Raw genomic sequence first — 20,513 nt, 5'->3', positions numbered from 1 at the left:
TAAATACCACATTTGAGGGTTGTAAATTAAAGTGAAGCTTTGTTCCTCTCTTGTTACCTCCTTGTTACCTGTACTTACAGGGTAAATACCACATTTGAGGGTTGTAAATTAAAGTAAAGCTTTGTTCCTCTCTTGTTACCTCCTTGTTACCTGTACTTACAGGGTAAATACCACATTTGAGGGTTGTAAATTAAAGTGAAGCTTTGTTCCTCTCTTGTTACCTGTAGTTAAAGGGTAAATACAACATTTGTTCCCCCCTTGTTCCCTTTAGTTTACAATGTAAAATCTTAAAGGCAGTGAAATAAATATACAAACACACAATATATTTCTTCTTTACTTTGTAACCTTTATTTTAATAAATAAGCATTTTAAAACACTTCATATTAATCAAACATTGTCTTGTCTATCATTGCCTATACTCATTCATTTTCTCTTCGGCTTTGTCCTTTTGTTAATCTGGGGTCGCCACAGTGGAATAAACCACCATCTTATCCAGCATATGTTTTACGCAGTGGATGCCCTTCCAGCTGCAACCCATCTCTGGGAAACATCCATACACACTCACTCACACGCATTCACTACGGACAATTTAGTCTACCCAATTCACCTGTACCGCATGTCTTTGGACTGTGAGGGAAACCGGAGCACCCGGAGGAAACCCACGCGAACACAGGGAGAACTCCATGCAGAAACCTTCTTGATGTGAGGAAACAGCACTACCTACTGTGCCACCGTGTTGCCACCCAGCTGCAACCCATCACTGGGAAACATCCATACATACTCATTCACACACATACACTACGGACAATTTTACCTTACCCAATGTCACCACATATTTTTGGACTTGTGGGAGCACCCGGAGGAAACCCACGCTAACATGGGGAGAACATGCAAACTCCACACAGAAATGCCAACTGACCCAGCCGAGGCTCGAACCAGCGACCTTCTTGCTGTGAGGCGATTGTGCTACCCACTGCGCCTGCCTATACTCAAACAGCAAAATAACACATTATTTCCTTCCCCCTTTTTTTCTGGCATCTCTTGCTTGGCTTCCTCTTCTGCTCTTCTCAGCTTCCACTGAGGACTCTGATGGTGAGTGGCTGATGAAATCCCATGGGTCTTGCTGCTCTGCATTTATATAAAATATATAAACAGACAGAAAGGCTTTTAGTAAGCTATAGACATGTTTATTTTCCTGTTTAATGTGTGTGTAGTGGTTGTCCAACAATTTCACACACTAAACATTTACAGATACCATACAGACACTATACATTACTATCAAACAAAAGTACTATCATCAGATCATATGGGAGATTGTGATCATTTATAGTGATAATAATTAAAGCGCAGAGGGGAAAAGGCTTAAATATATGTGCAGGCAGTATAGACTTTGAAGTAAAGATTATTTGCAGTTCAGTGTACATATTTAAATTCTGTGTCACTCATTAAATGGTAAGTAAATGTAACGTTTGGGTTAACTACCCCTAAGGTTAGTTTTTGATTAAAGTACATGTCTTAACCCATCATTAGTCCCAAATAAAGTGAAAGATAACATAATATGGTTGATGTATTGTTATGGACCCTTTTTACATTTCAGCACAGTGAATGGGAAAGTACAACACATTTTTTTTACAATCTTCTTTGCTCAAATAAAATGAAAACTTTACGATGGTGTTGTCTCGACAATTAGAAAAATAAAAATATAGTGTGAAACTGATAACGCCAGCAAGAAGAGAGAATAACTTCTAATTTACTCATGACCATAGCCACTGTTTGAAACACCTCGCACATGTAATCATATTATATAATGCATACGTAGATACAAATAAATGTTATTTTATAAAAAAAATCATATAAAAAACTCAAGGATTTTAGATCCTGATGATCGTTAAACGCGTCATAACAGTGTTGTGAAAAGGGTGTAATTGTTAAAAATAGGTACAAACATCAGATATAAACAAAAACCTAAACAAACACTTTTATGTACATAACGTCATAAAAATACTCATTTTATTTACCTCGCGCTGCCGTCCTTGTACTGCCGTGAAAAGGAAATTCTGGGAATGGAGGACGGAGAGTTGAATCGATTCGTCTTCAACAAACCGATCAGTGTGACATCAAAACATCGCGAGAACAACAGACAGCTCCCTGTGCATTTGAATCCATCTCGCGATATTGTATCACTTCAGGTACGCGCCTACTGATTCGTTGATTCAAACGAGTTGTGAATCAAGAAGCCTCTAAAGATCCGAATCAAACTGCAGCAGCACGCCACGAGGTTTTGCTCAGACTTTTGGGACGTTTGGAATTGCTCCGTCTTGTCACCATGTAACACATGTGAGTAAATCGTTGTCAGTACATAAGGCTATTGTTACGATTAGAAATTGTGCATTAACCAGATTATATTTATTTTGTTTCATTTATTTTTAGCGTAACATTAACGTTAGTTCATGGCCGAATCTAAACGGCCAGCAGCGAATATTTACCAATGTTTACTGTCGTTTACTTTGCACATCTTAGAGATGTTGCCAAAGTTCCTATGGATTTAGTTTCTTCGTGTCATTCCAGAAAGACTGGATGATGAGCAGGTCAGATCTCTGTGGCTGTTGTCATACTGACTGTGCAGACGATTTTCTCCCTGTATACGTTAATTACAGCAAAGTTAATGACAAAATTAATGTTTGGAAATGTAAATTGATATTTTCTGTAGCATGCCAGTTTGATATATCACTATCCCCCCCCCCACCCAATTACTATTAACGTTTGCCTAGGACTTTAGCACAGTAGCCTACTATTTAAGCCTTTTCCCCTCTGCACTTTAATTATTATCACTATAAATTATCACAATCTCCCATATGATCTGATGATAGTACTTTTGTTTGATAGTAATGTATAGTGTCTGTATGGTATCTGTAAATGTTTAGTGTGTGAAATTGTTGGACAACCACTACACACACATTAAACAGGAAAATAAACATGTCTATAGCTTACTAAAAGCCTTTCTGTCTGTTTATATATTTTATATAAATGCAGAGCAGCAAGACCCATGGGATTTCATCAGCCACTCACCATCAGAGTCCTCAGTGGAAGCTGAGAAGAGCAGAAGAGGAAGCCAAGCAAGAGATGCCAGAAAAAAAGGGGGAAGGAAATAATGTGTTATTTTGCTGTTTGAGTATAGGCAGGCGCAGTGGGTAGCACAATCGCCTCACAGCAAGAAGGTCGCTGGTTCGAGCCTCGGCTGGGTCAGTTGGCATTTCTGTGTGGAGTTTGCATGTTCTCCCCATGTTAGCGTGGGTTTCCTCCGGGTGCTCCCACAAGTCCAAAAATATGTGGTGACATTGGGTAAGGTAAAATTGTCCGTAGTGTATGTGTGTGAATGAGTATGTATGGATGTTTCCCAGTGATGGGTTGCAGCTGGGTGGCAACACGGTGGCACAGTAGGTAGTGCTGTTTCCTCACATCAAGAAGGTTTCTGCATGGAGTTCTCCCTGCGTTCGCGTGGGTTTCCTCCGGGTGCTCCGGTTTCCCTCACAGTCCAAAGACATGCGGTACAGGTGAATTGGGTAGACTAAATTGTCCGTAGTGAATGCGTGTGAGTGAGTGTGTATGGATGTTTCCCAGAGATGGGTTGCAGCTGGAAGGGCATCCACTGCGTAAAACGTATGCTGGATAAGATGGTGGTTTATTCCACTGTGGCGACCCCAGATTAACAAAAGGACAAAGCCGAAGAGAAAATGAATGAGTATAGGCAATGATAGACAAGACAATGTTTGATTAATATGAAGTCTTTTAAAATGCTTATTTATTAAAATAAAGGTTACAAAGTAAAGAAGAAATATATTGTGTGTTTGTATATTTATTTCACTGCCTTTAAGATTTTACATTGTAAACTAAAGGGAACAAGGGGGGAACAAATGTTGTATTTACCCTTTAACTACAGGTAACAAGAGAGGAACAAAGCTTCACTTTAATTTACAACCCTCAAATGTGGTATTTACCCTGTAAGTACAGGAAACAAGGAGGTAACAAGAGAGGAACAAAGCTTCACTTTAATTTACAACCCTCAAATGTGGTATTTACCCTGTAAGTACAGGGAACAAGGAGGTAACAAGAGAGGAACAAAGCTTCACTTTAATTTACAACCCTCAAATGTGGTATTTACCCTGTAAGTACAGGTAACAAGGAGGTAACAAGAGAGGAACAAAGCTTCACTTTAATTTACAACCCTCAAATGTGGTATTTACCCTGTAAGTACAGGGAACAAGGAGGTAACAAGAGAGGAACAAAGCTTCACTTTAATTTACAACCCTCAAATGTGGTATTTACCCTGTAAGTACAGGTAACAAGGAGGTAACAAGAGAGGAACAAAGCTTCACTTTAATTTACAACCCTCAAATGTGGTATTTACCCTGTAAGTACAGGGAACAAGGAGGTAACAAGAGAGGAACAAAGCTTCACTTTAATTTACAACCCTCAAATGTGGTATTTACCCTGTAAGTACAGGGAACAAGGAGGTAACAAATACTGTATTTACCCTTTAACTACAGGGAACAAAGAGGGAAGAAGCTGAACTTTAACATACTAGTGTATACTTGAACACTAAGTACAGAGTAAACTACAGCAGCGGTTTTTATTGATTGAAGACCAAATTACTAGATTTTTCTATAAAGCATCAGCTATACATTTACTGAAATGCAACAGTTAGCCCCCCTGTGCAACAGCAGTAAAGATGCGAGCCTGTTTTAATCTGCATTGAACCCTGACGGTAGGCCTATGTCATGCAAAGTTATTTGTTGATAGTGAGTTATGGAGACATTGATGGCTTTGGTGAGATCGACGAGTAAACATAAGGTAAGTAGTGTATGGAAATATATTTTATATTGAATTGCAGATTTAAAATACATACAGTATACAATAAGGGTTCATAATTTCACAGGTTGTAAACCTTTTATTCATTAAACACCCCATATAAAACCCAAGCACTGAATAAGAGTACTAATGTACTCACGCAGGTGCATATACAGTACATTTGCAGATAGCAATAGGTTGTCACCATCCTTGCATAATTCTTTATATGTATACAATACTTGAAGAAATGTACATCGTAAACTTAATATACTTCTTTGCGTGATGGATATCTTATTGTTACTCCCCTTTTACGCAAACATTATGGTTTGTTCTTTTGCAATTTAAAGAAAAGTACAACCTTATTTCACTGTACTTACGCGGTACATTTTATGCTAAATATCTGGTTGTTATCCCCTTATTACCCGAGCATTACAGTTTGTTCCCTTATACTTACGTAAACGTTATTTATACTTACACTATAGGTACAGAAAAGTACACGGTTATTTCACTGTACTTACGCGGTGATTTTCGTGATGAACATCTGGTTGTTACCCCCTTTTTACCCAAGCATTACGGTTTGTTCCCTTATACCTACACATACGTTCATTATACTTACACAGTACGTACAGAAAAGTGCACTGTAATTTCACTGTACTTACGCGGTACTTTGCGGGTTGTAAAAGAAAGCGTTACCAACCAATCATCTCCTAGCTCAGTAAACTGGCTTTAGGTTTGATATTCGCGCACGCAGTTTTAGGGATCATCTGCAAATTACATTGACAGAACCTAAAGGGGCTTTAGCTGATGTGTACTGTATGCTTATGACAAGAGCTATTGCCTATTTTTGCATTGTATGTACCATATAGTTAGAGGTATAGTAGCCTTGCTACCTGTATTAAATCAGTCTGGCCTCTAACCATTTATTGGAATCTTCTAGAATTTTTTTTTTCTGCTTTGCGTTACTGTGCGTTTTGGTTCTGTTGATTCCACTGTTTTGAAAGGTCTAATAAATAATCTGAATGGTGTTTTGAGCTGAAACTTTACAGAGACACAAAAGACTTATATTAAATCTTGAAAAAGATGTAAAATAGATCCCCTTTAACTGAAGTCAACTAGCATGCATTTTAATTTTAATAATTCATTAGTAAATGTTGAACCATGATTAATAAATGCTGTACAAGTAGTTTTCATTAATGCTTTACGTTAGTAAATATGTTAACTAACATTAATGAAAACGTATTGTAAAGTGTGAACAAAATAGCTTTACAGAAAGCTTACAGTGATGTCTGATAGGTTGTTAGGTTTAGATTAGATTGCATTTCTTACTTAAATATTAAAATATACAAAAATATTAAATGAAGAAGCTTTTTCAGGACAAACAAACTATTGTCTTGTTTTAAGAAATATGTCCCCATGGTTCTTCCTTAAAACAAGCAAAACATTCACAATTAACAATTATGGATATTTATACTAGAAACAAGACAAAAAGTCTTTATTTTTTTTGCAGTGAGGGGAAAAAGCAATCAAAAACTGATTTTGACTAATAGAAAGACAACAGTTTGCAGATATCTCTGAACACATACAGTACAGGGATGGATAGACGGCTTAACCATTAGGCAAAGGTAAAAAATTGCTCTGAGCTAAGACCCCCACCCCCAAAAAAACTACTAAAGATAAAGCAAAAGGGTAGATAAGGGTAAATGATTGCTAAATTTGCAGCAGAAAAGGGTAACTTTGTCTAGATTAACTGTTTAGATGTGCTAGAAGTGTAGCACGCTCAGGACATTTGCTGGTTAAAAGTGGCAACTACAACAAGATTAACAAAATCTGAAACATGTGCATGGATTTAGGATAAATTGTTATTGTTCGCTGATCATTAGTAAAACAGAAAATTGATATTAAAATTGATATCAATGTCCATACACACTCATTCGCTACGGCCAATTTAGTTTATTTAATTCACCTAAAGCGCATGGGGGAAACTTTAGCACCCGAATGAAATCCGCGCAAACACTGGGAGAACATGCAAACTCCACACAAAAATGCCAGCTGGCCCAGCTGGGACTCAAACCAGTGACTTTCATGCTGTGAGGCGACAGTGCTAACCACTGAGCCACTGTCGTCTTTAAATTTAGTTTATTAATTTGACATTATCTGGGTGCCATCAACAAGCATTCTTCAAAACATCTTCTTTTGCGGTCAACAGTTGAAAAAACAACATAAAGGTTTTAAAACACATGAGGGAGAGTAAACGATGAGGTACTTTTCATTTTTGGGTAAACTTTCCCCTCTATACAATACCCTTAATTCAAGATGTCATTAGGGGGGCTCACCATTAAAAGTGATGAAAGAATCCAGGCTGACCTCTTGTGGTGAGTTTAGGTAATATACAATAAATAACAATATTTTATTTAGTCCAAAATCAAAGTTAATGCTACATGCTAACGTATTGATTTCATGTTAAAAATTCTTCTGGGATAATATAATATATATTTAAGCCAAATGCTTGAAAAGCCTTTATCGTGTTTCCCTGAAAGTATTCAGCAATGAAATGAGTTTATCTGCAAAATGCAGCATTTTAGCTGGACTTTAGCCATGAGTGTTTCACAAAATTTCCATATAAACAACAAGGAAGTCAATGATTACAGGTTCCCAGCTTTCTTCAAAGTATCTTCTTTTATACAGGTTTGTGAAGAGTGAGTACATAAGGAAATGTTCAGTATTAGGTGAAATCTTTAAGTTTAAGTGAAGAGTAGTGGAACAGTTAAGTTTGGAACTCCTAGTCCGTTATGTTTTCTCACTTTCCTTCTGTATATGTACATACACTCTAGAAAATGTTCCACACAATTCCTTCATGTTGTCCCAGCACAAATCAATTAAGTTAACTTAATTGTTTTGACACATTTCAGTAGATTGAATATAAAACAATTAAGTTGTCCCAAAAAACCCTCAAGAATTATGTTGATTAAGCTCATTTTAAATAAGTAGTTTGAACAAGCAGCAGATAAGTGTATGATGATGCAAAGACTTAATGATGATGTAAATGCTAGTTTTTTTCATATTTTATTTATTTTTCTCTAGTTTGAAAAATTGCTTGACCAGTTGTTTTAAAGACCACCATAATTGTGTAATCATATACTATTGTAAATGGTTGTGACAATGAAGATGATGCAACTGATTGATGCTTGCCATTTGATACTTTTATTAAAAGATTTATGGAAGAATGAAAAAAATAAACATCTCAAGATTATTTCTTTTTTTCAAACATTTCCAGTTATGTTGTGGATCCATAGGAGATATGCTGAAATCCTAGTATACACGTTAGGAAACAAACGTGAATTACAGAGATAACGGTCACCGAAGGAAGTGATACCAACAGCAGTGTTATTACAAACCAAAGGACCTCCAGAATCCCCCTGTAAAAACACAGATCAACACGTCACTGGTGGAATTAGTTCAAACATTAACATAAAGTCTGATTCATATTTCATACGTACACTGCAGGTTCCACCATGGCCATAAGCACAGATCATCTTTGAAGCCTTGTAAGTATTGTTCCATCTGCGTTCACACTCTGCATCATTCACAATAACTGTCTCTGCCTTTCTTAGACGATCTGGTCTTGGGCCTTTTAACCACAGTCTTCCCCAACCAGCAACACTACAGAGAGTATCTGCTTTAACATCTTCTCCATCCTTTGGTAGTGACATCAGTCCAACATTGTGGCTCAGTCTGACTTTTTTATTTAGCTGTAATGCAAAACATTATTATTTATTGTGAACTTATTGGTAACACTTTACAATAGAGGTGTACTAATATGCATTAAATTATGCTTAGCTTATATGATCTGTTCTGTCTTATCCAGACTTTTTACATTGAGTTAGTGTTAATCTGGTATTTAGCGACCTCTTTTGGTTATACATGGGTATTACATTTTATGTTATAGTCCTTATTTCATGACATCATAAATGTGAGCCTATGCATTCAGAAGCCGCATGGAAGAGCAAACGGCTGTAGTTTCATTTGCTCCCTTATACAAGTTGTACTGAAGGCACATTCGGTATGTAGACATTATTTTATCATAATTTGAGTTATATTTGTTTATGTTTACGCTATAAGCATGTTATTATGCATGCAAGATGTTTATTGTGTTCTTTATTTTGGTCAATTGCAATATGTGACTACATATATGATTCAGCTAAGTGCGTAAACAGTGACCTATTGTGCATAGAGTGCAGATTGTGCTTGTTTAATTTACATATTATTGATTCAGAGTACTTACCATTCTGTATTTTGTATGTTTTGCAGTTTTACGTTATTCCATAATCTACAGTAAAAGGTTCAAACTTATGCCTTGAGTCTGTTGTCATTGGAAGACGTTATCTCTCTGTCGAATCAAGCAAGGCGTTTGATATAAGGGGCAGAACAGTAAAACGAATATCTTCAGCAATCAGCTTCTAGTTTATGACTCCACGGCGGGGAGCAAGTCAGCTCATGAGGTGATTCTCTCAACAATGTCCAAGCCAAGCTCCAAAGCTGGATCACAGAAGCGAGCAGCAAGCTCATCACGCTCGTCACGCCACTCACATGGCTCATCAGCTGTAATCACCGCTGCTGCAATGGCACGAGCAGAGGCTGAAGCGGTTAAAGCAGAAATAACTTTTGCTAAGAAAGAAAGTGAACTAAAAGTACAACAAGCCCAGTTGGAAGCATCATTAGAGACTTTAAGACAGGAAAAGAAAGCTGCTGCCATACAAGCGAAAGCAGAGGCTTTAGAAACGGCGGCAGAATTAGAAAGCAGAGGGCAATCAAGTTTGTCAGAGCTGCCTATAGAGGATGCAACAGAACGCACACAGGCCTATGTATCAGAACAGATGGAGAGTGATGTGGATGCAGAGGCGCCAGTCCCGGACGGACCGTTTTATGATAAGGAAAGCATACCTTTTTCAGAAATGCAACAACCACAGAATACTGTATCGTATTTGCAACAGGAAAAGCAGTGTACTTCATATGCCACGCCGCCCAGATCTCAGCCTAGTAATGCAGAGAACATACAGAACCCTGCCATTTCACAGTCTACCAGCGTACGCTTCACAATTTCTGGTCAACGAAAGGCATTCACCCAGTCACCTCACAATGTTTATCATCCAGAAGCCCAGTCTCCAGCTGTTCAAGGTAGTGAGGAAAGGAGCAGACATAGAGGGACGCCACTGAGTTATTCTCAGACAATGTCAGGTACCCCCTTGTACGCTGGACCTCATCAAAGTAATTTGTATGCGGACAGTCAAATCTCAGACGTGGTCAGGTTTATTGCAAGACGTGATTTGGTGTCTACTGGCCTTACGCAGTTTAACGACCAACCGGAAACCTTCAGAGCATGGAGAGCATCCTTCATAAATGCTACAGAAGACCTTAACATTTCACCAAGTGAAGAAATGGACTTGCTAGTAAGATGGCTGGGGCGCGAGTCAGCAGAGCATGCAAAACGTATTAGAGCTGTCCACATTAACTATCCATTACAAGGGCTCAGTATGATTTGGAAAAGACTTTACGAATTATATGGCGCACCAGAAATGGTTGAGAGCTCACTCTTCAGGAGACTGGAGAACTTCCCCAAAATATCAAACAGAGACAATTGCAGACTACGTGAGCTAAGTGATTTGCTCATGGAGATCCAAGCAGCTATGCAGGATGGCGATCTGATGGGTCTTACCTATCTAGACACACCACGAGGAGTAAACCCAATAATACAGAAATTGCCATTCAGCTTACAAGAGAAGTGGCTCACGGTGGGGTCTAAATACAAAGAGGATTACAGGGTTTCCTTTCCACCCTTTAAGTTCCTAGTAGACTTTGTATGTCAGCAAGCAAAAATGCGCAATGATCCAAGTTTCTCCCTTACAGCCATACACGAAGAGTCTCACAGACCAAACAAACAGTTAAACAAACATGTCTTTCCCAGAGCTGTTGTGACACACAAGACTCAGGTTTCTTCTGGGAGTCCATTAGCTGCGAGTGAACTCAAAAATAAGATAAACCCAGCGAAACAATGCTTTTTGCATGATAAGCCTCATCCCCTGTCCAGATGTAGAGGATTAAGGATGAAACCTATGGAGGAAAGGAAATCATTGCTTAAACAGCAAGGAATATGCTTCAAATGTTGCAGTTCCATTTTACACATGGCAAAGAACTGTGACGAGGACATCAAATGTTCAGAATGTGGCAGCAGTACCCACATAGCAGCACTTCATCCAGGACCAGCACCCTGGACGACTGATCCAAAACAACCCGTAGCTGAAAATCAGAAAGTGAGTGAAGACATTCCTGTGGAAACAGAGGTCTCCTCAGCGTGTACGGAAATATGTGGAAACAGTCAACTTCCTCGTTCCTGCTCGAAGGTCTGTCTTGTGAATGTCTTTCCGAAAAACCATCCAGAAAAAGCAGTTAAAGCATATGTCATACTAGATGATCAAAGCAACAGATCGCTCGCAAGATCAGAATTCTTTGATCTGTTCAGCATTACAGAACGCAGCATAGCTTATACCCTCAAAACATGCGCAGGTACGATAGAAACTGAAGGCAGGATAGCTCAAGGCTTTCAAGTGGAATCTCTAGATGGAGGCTTGACCTTATCCTTACCTGCTCTTCTCGAGTGCAACGAAATCCCAGACAACCGCTCAGAAATTCCTACTCCAGAAGTGATTAGTAAGCACAGGCACTTAAAACATCTTGCTAGGTACATTCCAGAACCCAACCATCATGCCCCCATTCTATTTCTGTTAGGCAGAGACATTATCAGAGTCCACAAAGCCCATAGGCAAGTGAATGGTCCACCAAATGCCCCCTTTGCACAAAAGTTAGATTTAGGGTGGGTAATTATTGGAGACATGTGCCTCGGGAAAGTTCATAAACCTACTTTCGTCCAAGCTTATCACACGAACATTCTAGACAATGGTCAGTCGACACACTTTCAGCCATGTCCTAACAACTACAACATAAAAGAAAGATCCCAAAGTGTCTCTCTCACCAAGCCTCTGATCAGGGAGAACACTCAAAGACTGACAGAGTGGGACGTATTTCAGAAAACAAAAGACGACGAGAAAACAGCACCATCTATCGAGGACAAGCTATTTCTTCAGATCATGGACAGAGAAGTCTACAAAGACGATGAAAATTCATGGGTTGCCCCACTCCCATTCAAAGAGCCAAGACAACTTCTGCCGAACAACCGTCCACAAGCAGTGGAACGCCTTAAGTCACTTCTGCGATCTTTCAGAAGGAAACCAGAGATCAAAAGGGACTTTGTAGCCTTTATGGAAAAGCTGTTTGAAAATGATCATGCAGAGATAGCTCCATCAGTCAGACCAAATGAACAGTGTTGGTATTTGCCTTCCTTCGGGGTATACCATCCTAAAAAGCCATCCCAAATGCGAGTAGTCTTCGACTCAAGTGCTCTCTATAAAGGTGTATCACTGAATAAGGTCCTCTTGACAGGTCCGGACCTCAATAACAGTCTCCTCGGAGTCCTCATGCGGTTTCGTAAAGAGCCCGTCGCTTTCATGGTGGACATACAACAAATGTTCCACTGCTTCAGAGTTCGGCCTGCAGACAGGAACTACCTCAGGTTTCTTTGGTTCCATGAAAATAACCCAGAAAACGAGCTCACCGAATACAGTATGAAGGTACATGTGTTCGGCAACAGTCCATCTCCGGCAGTGGCTATCTACTGTCTTCGCTGTGCAGCTCAAGAAGGAGAAACCGATTTCGGTGAAGATGCCAGACAGTTCGTAGAGGAAGACTTTTATATGGATGACGGACTGAAGTCTTTACCCTCACCAGAAATGGCCATAAGCTTGCTAAAAAGGACACAAGACATGCTGGCTGGATCTAACTTGAAGTTACACAAATTGGCTTCAAACAGTAAGAAAGTCATGCAAGCGTTTTCATCTGAGGATTATGCCAACTCACTGAAAGAACTGGATTTAGGTGTTAATTCACTTCCTATGCAGCGCACTCTCGGCTTACTGTGGAATTTGGAGACAGACTGTTTCAACTTCCAAGTGCAAAGTGACAATAGACCATACACTAGACGTGGACTGTTATCAGTGGTAAACAGTTTGTATGACCCACTTGGATTTGTGGCCCCTATAACAGTTCAGGGCAAGTTATTACTGAGAGAATTGACTGCAAACGCTACTGACTGGGACTCACCCTTACCTGCGAGCGGTCAGGAGCTGTGGGATTCATGGAAAAACTCTCTGCAAGAGTTACAACATATACAAGTCCCAAGGAGCTATGGACTCGTATCACCATCAGGTGCCAAGTTCACAGAGCTTTCTGTGTTTTCAGATGCTTCCGAGAAGATAATCGCCGCTGTCGCTTACCTAAAAACAGTCGATTCGAATGGTAATTGCCATGCAGGATTCATCACAGGCAAAGCAAGATTAGCGCCACTTCCAGAGCTCTCCATACCACGCCTAGAACTATGTGCGGCTGTGTTGTCTGTAAACATGATGGAAACGATCATTGCAGAAATTGCTATCAGGTTTGACGAGATAAACCTCTACACAGATAGTCGAGTTGTTCTCAGCTATATCTGCAACGAGAAACGTAGATTTCATGTCTACGTAAGCAACCGTGTACAAAGGATTCGGAGTAGGACTAAGCCAGAGCAGTGGCATTATGTGAGCTCAGATCACAACCCTGCGGACATTGCGACACGACCGATAACTCCAACTAAATTGCAAGACACGATTTGGTTCAGTGGACCTGCATTTTTGCATCAACTGAAAACGGAGACTGTACCTAAAGCACCCTTTCCACTTGTTGATCCTGATCGAGATGTAGAAGTTCGCACGCATATGACACTGTCAAATACCTCATTCTCCAGGCGTTTTGAACGTTTTTCTGTCTGGAACCGCTTAATCAGAGCTATTGGCAAGTTGATTCACATTGCACACTCCTATAAGCCAGATCAAAAAGGTCACACTCCAGCGTGCAAAGGTTGGCACTGTTGCAAACTGCCCCCGAGTGCCGATACAATAATTCAGAGCACAAAAGTTGTCATTCGTGCAATACAACAGGAAACATACACGGATGAGTTGCAGTGCCTAAAACAGAACAAACCCCTTCCTAAAACAAGTACTCCTTGAAAACTAGACCCCTTTGTTGATCAAAGCGGACTGTTGAGAATTGGTGGTCGCCTGATCAAAGCGGATCTAAGCTCTGAAGAAAAGAGGCCTCTCATCATACCAGGCAAGAGCCATGTAGCCTTACTCCTGATACGGCACTTTCATGAGCGAACACATCATCAAGGCCGCCACTTTACAGAGGGTGCAATAAGATCTGCGGGCTACTGGATAATAGGAGGCAAAAAACGCATTAGCAGTCTTATCCATACCTGTGTTGTATGTCGTAAACTCAGGAGGGGCTGTGAAACTCAAAAGATGGCAGATCTGCCCAAAGACCGGCTCAGTGCAGAGCCTCCCTTCACACATGTGGGACTGGATGTGTTTGGCCCTTGGTCGGTATGTGCTCGAAGGACAAGAGGTGGGTTTGCAGAAAGCAAAAGATGGGCAGTGCTGTTCACGTGTCTAAACATCAGAGCTATCCACATAGAAGTGATCGAGTCCTTAACTACTTCCAGCTTCATTAATGCCTTAAGGAGGTTTTTGGCAATCCGAGGTCCAGTAAAACAGATTCGCTCGGATAGAGGAACCAATTTCATTGGAGCTTGTAAAGACCTGCAAATACCATCTAACGTGGATGAAAAGGCAGTGGAACGATTTCTGTCAGACCATAATTGCACATGGACATTCAACCCCCCTCATTCATCGCACATGGGTGGCACATGGGAGAGGATAATCGGACTTACCCGCAAAATCTTGGATTCCATGCTTCTCCAGACGTCATCCTCCAGGCTTACACATGAGGTACTCTCTACCTTTATGGCTGAAGTCACTGTCATTATAAACAACAGACCTTTGATACCAGTGTCAACTGATCCAGCGGATCCCTTTATCTTGACACCTGCTACCCTACTTACCCAAAAGTCCAGTACCGACTTAGTTCCACCCGAGAACTGTGAAAAGCCTGACCTATACAAACAGTGGCGTATGGTGCAAAATCTTGCAAGTACCTTTTGGGACAGATGGCGAAAACAGTACCTTGCAACACTACAGTATAGGCGAAAATGGCAACATCAACAAACAAACATCCCCAAAGGAAGCATAGTCCTGCTCAAAGACTCTCAGTCCAAACGAAATGACTGGCCGCTGGGAATTATAACAGAAACTTACCCCAGTCAAGATGGACGAGTCAGAAAAATCCAAGTAAAAATCATTGGAAAAGATGGACCCAAGTTGTTCCTCAGACTAATAAATGAGGTCGTACTCCTTCTTCAAGAGAACTCTTAATAGACTGCTCAAGACTTCAAGAAAGGTTTGGCATTCAAGGAATACCAGACGGGGAGTGTTCTGTCTTATCCAGACTTTTTACATTGAGTTAGTGTTAATCTGGTATTTAGCGACCTCTTTTGGTTATACATGGGTATTACATTTTATGTTATAGTCCTTATTTCATGACATCATAAATGTGAGCCTATGCATTCAGAAGCCGCATGGAAGAGCAAACGGCTGTAGTTTCATTTGCTCCCTTATACAAGTTGTACTGAAGGCACATTCGGTATGTAGACATTATTTTATCATAATTTGAGTTATATTTGTTTATGTTTACGCTATAAGCATGTTATTATGCATGCAAGATGTTTATTGTGTTCTTTATTTTGGTCAATTGCAATATGTGACTACATATATGATTCAGCTAAGTGCGTAAACAGTGACCTATTGTGCATAGAGTGCAGATTGTGCTTGTTTAATTTACATATTATTGATCCAGAGTACTTACCATTCTGTATTTTGTATGTTTTGCAGTTTTACGTTATTCCATAATCTACAGTAAAAGGTTCAAACTTATGCCTTGAGTCTGTTGTCATTGGAAGACGTTATCTCTCTGTCGAATCAAGCAAGGCGTTTGATATAAGGGGCAGAACATGATCATTAGTTCAACTGATTATTACTGTATGAGCAACAAATTAATATTCTATATGATTCCTACGTTAATTAATCAATAATATGGTATTAGTTCATTCGATCAGCCTTTATTTATGTAGCATCTTACTACAACCAAGGTTGACCAAAGTGCTTTACACCAGTAAACACAAGTTATACAACACAACTAAAAAGCAGACCTGCGGGACTACGTTTCCACAAGAGCCTGGGTTGACAATATGTGTGAGTGCTCTGCATTAAAAGCCAATTTGAACAAGAGGGTCTTAAGCTTGGCTTAAATGAGTTAAGCGAGTCATGAGTTGTTAGTTAAACGAGTTGTAAGGTATTAGTTCCCTAATAACATATTATATGAACTAATTATGTAAATGCTGTCTGTAGTCAAAGTTATGCACTTCCACTTCCAGTTGTCTGCTTTTATTTAGTTAATCATTAGACAATGATTCACAAAGGTTTAATAACTGTATGACTTGTTCTGGCTCAGGACTGTTAACTAATTGTTTGTATACTGTAAGTAGTTATTTGCTATTATTTAGTTGCAAATCATTAGAAAAGGAACTGCATGGTGTCGATATGTTGTGGTAATTAACACATTTACACTATTGGTTATTAAATAAACTATACGCTATTAGAGTTAACAGTTTATCGATTACTTAATATATGAATAATAAAGAGTATTCATTTGATGCGCATGCTGTAATCATTAATAAATGGTTTAGTTTTCATGAATTATATCTTAACTTTTGATTATCTGTGCATTAGCTAAACATTATCTAATCTATATCAGTGGACCAGTAATCGTTCATTCATTTTCTTTTAGGCGTAGTCCTTTTATTTTTTGGGTTTTTTTTATTTTTATTTTTTTTATTAATAAAATAAAATTTTATTTTAAAAATTTTATTTTTTATTTTATTTTATTTTATTTTATTTTTTATTTTATTTTATTTTTTATTTTAAAAATTTTCTTTTCTTTTATTAATCTGGGGTTGCCACGGCGGAGTGAACCGCCAACTTATCAAGCATATGTTTTACACAGCGGGTGCCCTTCCAACCGCAACCCATCACTGGGAAACCCATACTCAACACTCAATTGCACACATACATACACTATGGACAAATTGGCTTACCCAATTCACATATACTGCATGTCTTTGGACTTGTAGGGGGAAACCGGAGCACCTGGAGGAAACTCACGCGAACATGGGAAGAACATGCAAACTCCACACATGAATGCCAACTGACCCGGCCAAGGCTTGAATAGAGCGGCCTTCTTGCTGTGAGGCGACAGCACCACCTACTGCGCTACCACGTCGCCTGCACCCATATTGTAAAATATTATCGACTCAATTTATGATTATTCTGTAGTTTTTGTTTGTTTGTTTGTTTGTTTGTTTTAAAACAGAAGCACCAAATGACAAAGAATAAAAGGATTTAAGGTTGATACCTTCAAAAGCATGATGTCATTCCGATCAGAATTGAGTTTATACTCAGGATGTGGGATGTAGGATGTCACTTCAAAGGTGTCGTAAATTTCATTTCCACTCAAATCATGGGCGCCAACCCCAACCGTGATGACATCACCTCTGTTGAACAAGCATATTGTATCACTGTTGTATGATGCACTGCATGATTGTGCTCATGTGTCATTCGAAATGGATTTTAACTCAACATAGCTCACAGTTCACATTAAACAAAACTCTTACTTTTTCCAGCAATGTGCAGCAGTCAAGACAAACTGTTCAGTAATGAGGAATCCACCACAGATATGCCTGCTGTTTTTCTGAAGAGAAACCATGTAAGGTCTGGAGTGTGGTTTTGCTTCAGTGCCGTCCTCTATACCCACATGAGCTGAAAGAAACAGGTGTTAGTAAATGAAAATAGTTGTTAGTCAAATTACTCTGTACTTTAAAAACTAATATTCTTAACAAATGCCCAAATCATCATCTGTATAGTCAGTCTCACCAGTGTAGGTCAGGTCTGGCACCAGAGAAACCAGCAGGAGCAGAGAGATGATGATGATGGTCATGATGAAGACTATCAGTGAGCTCTCTATGACAAAACACTTGCATATATATATATACTGAAAATATGGGTGGAGACATTCAGATTTACAGTATTTTTTCATGGTCCCACCCTGAGTTATATTTTATAGATGAAACTAATTTGATTGGCTCTTATTACAGTATGAGTCATTTAGAAAGTCACACCATCTGACACCAAATTAAATTCTCACTAAATTCATTACAGTTCATTATAAAGGCCGTGTCATATAAGCCGCTCATGTTAGAAGTTTCTTAACACACATAAAATACTCTCAATAATAATCTCTGTATACACCATAGCCAAAAAACCCTCACATTTAATCTTAAACTAAGTTTACTAATTTTAAAGCTTGTGTGCACAGAACATTCTCAATACAATACGAAACTAAAACTTATAAATAATGATAGAAGCCCTCTTGAAATGCATATACCTTATTGATTTTCCATTTAGTTTACTGATGAGTGCGATGCAGCTTTCAGTTTTGAATTAGATTTATTATAATCTTACATTTCTATGTCTGTAGCAGAAACTTTATTTGTTTATTAAATTGACATGCATATAAAACAATGGTTCAAAAATATTTCTTTACTTCAGTGCTGCATTTTTGTTTGAATAAAAAATATGATTTTATTTTTGAATAATACAACAGTTGCAGCAAAAAAATATATATATTTCTAGCAGAAAACCCATGTTTTTAAATATTTATCAGCACAATCAGCGCAGTAAAATGGAGAGAACTGCATGTATTTATTTATTTATTTATTTATTTATTGTTATAGTTATCATTATTGGTATCATCATCAAGATTTCTTTATCTTTGGACATTTATTTTGTGGGAGCAGCTGTGCTTCTGAGTGAAAAAAAAGAGCAACAAAACAGGTAGTCCCAGCCCATGTAATTTTCTGTTACAGACCAACCCAGTCACTTTTAAAGAAAATAAAATGTATGTTGCCTTCAAAATGAAAAGGTTGGGGACCCCTGATGTAGAACATATGAAGAGAGTTGTAAACAAGGATGGTTCCTGATTTTGTCCTGTAGTAGAGCAGCAGAGTTTTGTATAAGATGCTACTACTGTATGTAATGTACTGTATGTATTCTTTTGGATACAGCTGGTGAGATGTCTGTTGCAGTAATGGCATTTTTTGTCAGCTTAGCCTTGCTTGGTTTTTAAAGATGGTAGTAGGCTGCTTTTGTAATTGCTTTATTATGGCTGTATTATGAAGTTTTGGCATATCTAAAACCAATGATAGGAATAGGAAGCCTTATTAAAGAAAATAAAGAAACAATCAGACAGTGTTTAGATTGTTATGAAAGAGAAGAGACTGGCCCATATTTAGGGGTGTTTTGAATATTCTATCATTACTGCCAAAGGTCAATTATTTGTCTTTAATTTTTTTGTACTGTACTCTGCACATTGTACTGTACTCTGCACATTAATCCTTCATTCAAATTTGACATTAAAAACACTAATCTATAAAACAGTAATGTAAACCAGGGATTCTTAACTGCTGGGCCTCAGCGATCCTGCAGGTGGGCTGCGAGCTTAAAATTAGTTCTCAATATTATGCTATAATTTTTGGATTTTATAATTAATATGCTTAAAATGACTAAAGTAATGCACTTTCTCCTGTTCTTTTAATTGATTACTTTAAACTCTGTGCAAAAACACCCTCAAGTTTGTGTCTGCAACTACACCATAGTTCACAAATTATGCATAAAGTGGACGTGAAAGTCTCTCTTTGTGTATTTTTGTGTGAACTGTTTAATATATCTGCAGTTGTATGTCAGTATGTCATTTAAGTGTTTTATAACAGATGCACCCCCATACAGGAGGGTCTAGCGAGGCTCAGTGGTTTTTCATGCATAGAATGTAAAATAAACTTGCATATGAGCTTCAGACACGCTCTGACGGACCTGTTCATTGTTCCTGTCAGCGATCTCCCAATAATATACAGCTACAAGATTGACACATTCAACAGATTTAGGGTGTTTTACTGTAATTGACATTTGTTTGCATATTTTTGGTTAGTAGATATTTAATAGTAGATATTCAGTCAGTATAGTTTAACGCAGAAGCTATATATATATGAGACGACACAGTGGCGCAGTGGGTAGCACGTTCGCCTCACAGCAAGAAGGTCGCTGGTTTGAGCCTCGGCTCAGTTGGCGTTTCTGTGTGGAGTTTGCATGTTCTCCCTGCGTTCGCGTGGGTTTCCTCCAGGTGCTCCGGTTTCCCCCACAGTCCAAAGACATCCGGTACAGGTGAATTGGGTAGGCTAAATTGTCCGTAGTGTATGAGTGTGTGTGTGAATGTTTCCCAAAGATGGGTTGCGGCTGGAAGGGCATCCGCTGTGTAAAAACTTGCTGGATAAGTTAGCGGTTCATTCTGCCGGATTAATAAAGGGACTAAGCCCTTGAATGAATATGAATAAATGAATGAATGAATGATATATATGAGCAATATCACATGAATAGCAGTACGGTATGGCTGTATATCAGCAGTGGTGGGAATTACTGTATGCCTTGGCACAAGGCCGCAGGCTGAGTGCCTTAGTG

General features: G+C 38.9%; 1 protein-coding gene and 2 long non-coding RNA genes across 3 annotated transcripts in view; 1 reads left to right on the top strand and 2 right to left on the bottom strand.

Moving 5' to 3' along the window:
- The first annotated feature begins 2,287 nt into the window (after positions 1 to 2,287).
- On the top strand, positions 2,288 to 3,359 carry LOC147831557 (uncharacterized). The gene is made up of 2 exons (XR_015521898.1): positions 2,288 to 2,337; positions 3,034 to 3,359. It is a non-coding gene; the product is annotated as an uncharacterized LOC147831557 (long non-coding RNA).
- Positions 3,360 to 3,759: 400 nt separating this feature from the next.
- LOC148679500 (uncharacterized) overlaps positions 3,760 to 20,513 on the bottom strand; it is a 186,689-nt gene continuing 169,935 nt past the window's right edge. The window contains exons 2-3 of the long non-coding RNA XR_015945670.1: positions 4,409 to 5,248; positions 3,760 to 4,163 (exon numbers count right to left, since the gene is read on the bottom strand). This is a non-coding gene — a long non-coding RNA (uncharacterized LOC148679500). The remainder of the gene's footprint in view (positions 4,164 to 4,408; positions 5,249 to 20,513) is intronic.
- On the bottom strand, positions 8,027 to 19,218 carry LOC110439067 (duodenase-1-like). The gene is made up of 5 exons (XM_087304239.1): positions 17,877 to 19,218; positions 17,618 to 17,762; positions 17,359 to 17,497; positions 8,346 to 8,597; positions 8,027 to 8,264 (listed from the first exon to the last, which is right to left on the bottom strand). Exons 1-5 carry the CDS (start codon positions 18,037 to 18,039, stop codon positions 8,109 to 8,111), a joined length of 855 nt encoding a protein of 284 aa, XP_087160365.1. The 5' UTR covers positions 18,040 to 19,218; the 3' UTR covers positions 8,027 to 8,108.

Source organism: Danio rerio, chromosome 22 (assembly GCF_052040795.2).
Source record: "Danio rerio strain M-AB ecotype USA chromosome 22, GRCz13ab, whole genome shotgun sequence".
NCBI classification, from domain to species: Eukaryota; Metazoa; Chordata; class Actinopteri; order Cypriniformes; family Danionidae; genus Danio; species Danio rerio.
This window is presented reverse-complemented; position numbering and strand designations above follow the sequence as displayed.